At 46.3% G+C, this 2,834-nt stretch overlaps 1 protein-coding gene across 1 annotated transcript; it reads right to left on the bottom strand.

Annotated features, from left to right (window-relative positions):
* Nucleotides 1–695: 695 nt before the first annotated feature.
* On the bottom strand, nucleotides 696–1,991 carry LOC147747164 (zinc finger BED domain-containing protein 6-like). The gene has a single exon (XM_086936172.1). The coding sequence runs from the start codon at nucleotides 1,977–1,979 to the stop codon at nucleotides 696–698; it is 1,284 nt and encodes a 427-aa protein (XP_086792298.1). The 5' UTR covers nucleotides 1,980–1,991.
* Between the last annotated feature and the right edge of the window lie 843 nt (nucleotides 1,992–2,834).

Below are 2,834 nucleotides of genomic sequence, written 5' to 3'. Positions count from 1 at the left end.
CCCGCCAACCCACCCGCAGAAAATCACAACACCCCCAAACAGCCAAAAAGCAAAACTACAAAAATGGGGACTTAGTCATTTTCCTGGCAATTTCCAAAATCACTCCGCGCGCGCTCTGCAGATAGGCCCTAACTCCCCTCTGCCAGCATGGATTTGCTTCAAACCTCTTGCAATCAAAACTATCCATACCCAGCAGTGCTCCCAAACCCCGAAACCCACCCACAAACACCAGGAAGCCCCACAAACAGGCCCCCAAAAACGCTACATTGAGCAAAATGTCAGAAATAGCAAAAACAAATTCAGCATGACTTTTTTGTCCAAACCACTTCTATCCTGTATTAGACCTTCCCAGCAATGCCCCAAGACCCGCCAACTCACCCGCAAAGAAGTAGAACACCCCCACAAGTGCAGAGTCTTTCTTCATTGAGCGTAATCCAGCCCTCTGCTTTGAGGGAAATAGGAGTCTGGAGGAGGAGGATAGAGGAGCATGTTCTTGTGAACCTGAGGAATGCAGACTGTGGCACCTTCAAATCAATAAGCAAACAAGTGAAGACAGTTCTACTGATGGGCTTGTTTTTGTGATTAGGTGATTAAAGTTTTAATTATATTAACTGTGCAAAACAAAGAAAGACAGACACACAGGAATAAAAGTGAAAAAGGACGAAAAAGAAAGTTATTGATTCATTGGCTCATTTTCAGGGCTCGGTGTCAGGGAATAAGAATAAGAATTCATCCTCATACTCTGCCAATTCAGGCAGGAGTAGGTCAGTGTCACCTAACAGAGAACAAATTCCCTCATCTAAGTTGCTGTCCTCCTCGTCTTTATCCGGCGTTTGTTCTCGTACGTTGTAATCTAGTGGTATGTGGTGCTGATTCATCTTGATCATTGTTAACCTCACCACATTTTTGGACGAGAGGCGGGCCCGTTTGGAAGTTACAATGCCACCAGCAGCACTGAAAACACATTCAGAAGACACTCTTGCGAGTGGGCAAGGCAAGTAGTTTATAGCCAGGTTGGAGATCTGTGCCCACAATTCTTTTTTCCCATGCCAATACGCCAATGGGTCAGCATTAACATAGACCTCTGTTGAGTCATTCAGATAGTCCTGCACCATCGACTCAAGGTCCTCCAAGGTTCCTCCACTTTGCTTACTTTTTGATGTGACCTTTTGAGAACCAAACCCAAGCCGAGTTAGCCAATCCTCTTCTGCATCCAATGTTACTGTTGTGTCTGGTGCAGATGATCCGGTTGCCGGTGTCTTTAACGGCTGAGAGGTCACTTGTGCCACAGCCACAGGTGCAGAAGTGGATTCTTTCGACTGGGGATGGCCTGCTGATGCTGATGTACTGCCTTTTCCTTCAATTTGCTGCCGTTCTCTTTCAAGCCTCTTGGCTGACAAGGCTAGCCAACGTTTGTACTTTGTAACCTCTTCATCATCAAAAGGAAAGAATGCTCGGCCTGCCAGCGCCTTTTTGTAGCGTGAATCCAGAATAGTAGCACAAATGTAAAGCTGTTCTGAGTGGATAATTTTAAGACGTTCATCACCAAGTAGGCGCTCTAATAATTTCTCCGCCAAAAGAAAAGCGTCTTGCTTTTTTTCATCTTTTTGAAACATAGAAGACACCGCCTTCAGTTGGTGCTCCAGCATGCGCAACAATGGGATAGCTTTTCCCAAATTACAGTCCTCCTTGCTGACTGCACGCGTGAAGACCTCAAAAGGACGAAGCATGTCTGTCAGGCTTTTAACTAGGTGCCATTGCGCCGCATCCAGCCTCAGGTTCTTCTGAGCTGTACCCAGTGTTAAGAAATAGTGATCGAGTACCGTATAATGCTCATACAGACGCTCAAGCATGTAGAAGGTTGAGTTCCAATGTGTTGGCACCTCCTGGATGAGTGCTTTCACTGGCATTCGACGTTCATGTAGCAGGCTCCTCAGATGCTTCCGGGCCTTAAAAAAATGGCTGAAATGGTTGCTCATTCTTCGGCAAGTGGCCACTAACTCGCACGCTGGACTGTCTTCATCACTCAAGAATTTTTTAACAACCTGGTTTATACAGTGCACCAAACACGGCACTCTGAAATAGTGACCCAGCTCCATGGCCTTAACTACATTGGCGCCATTATCAGTGGAAACATAACCCATCTGGCGTTTTTTTGGGGAAAGGCAGTGAAAGACCTTTGTGTTAAACTCATTCAAAATGTTTTCTGCTGTGTGACGTTTCTCCAAGCCAAACATGGCTAATGTTGCATGCTTCCGAGCAGCTTTAAAAACTTGGTCCGAGTCAACACCTGCGTTTAGCTTTGCTTTAATCCCTGAAAAAGAGACCCAGTGTGCAGTAATGCACATGTAATCAGCGCCTGCACCACTAGTCCACATGTCTGTTGTCAGATGTATAGTGTGAACAGCACTCTTCTGCAAAGCTGCTCCAATCACCTCCAGCACATCTTCATGTAGTGCTGGAACCGCAACTCCGGCAAAATAGAACCGGCTAGGAACCTTCCATTTAGGGCTGAGCGCTGCCTCTAATTCTAGAAAACCAACCCCTTCTACAAAAGAAAAAGGGAGAAGGTCCAGAGCTAGCATTTTAGCTAGCTTAGTGTTATACAGACGCGTCAGTGGGTGGTTGCGATCATATGGCGCTGCTGAAAACAACATGGTTCTAATGTTGCCCTGGACCATGCTTTTACGGGATGATGATGATGATGACTTCTTCGACCTAGTTACGCTCGCTGATGAACTTTTTCGCATTGGTGTCTCACTCTCTCCCACACTCTTAGTGTGGCTCACAGGGGGTGTGCTGCTGACAGGGGTACTGGGTGTAAGTGAAGTGTT

The sequence above is a fragment of the Lissotriton vulgaris genome, chromosome 1_1, assembly GCF_964263255.1.
Source record: "Lissotriton vulgaris chromosome 1_1, aLisVul1.2, whole genome shotgun sequence".
NCBI lineage: Eukaryota > Metazoa > Chordata > Amphibia > Caudata > Salamandridae > Lissotriton > Lissotriton vulgaris.
This window is presented reverse-complemented; position numbering and strand designations above follow the sequence as displayed.

What these genes read in the sequence shown, in the direction of transcription:
- LOC147747164 (XM_086936172.1), bottom strand. Translation starts at nt 1,979, where the DNA reads ATGAGCAACCATTTCAGCCATTTTTTTAAGGCCCGGAAGCATCTGAGG.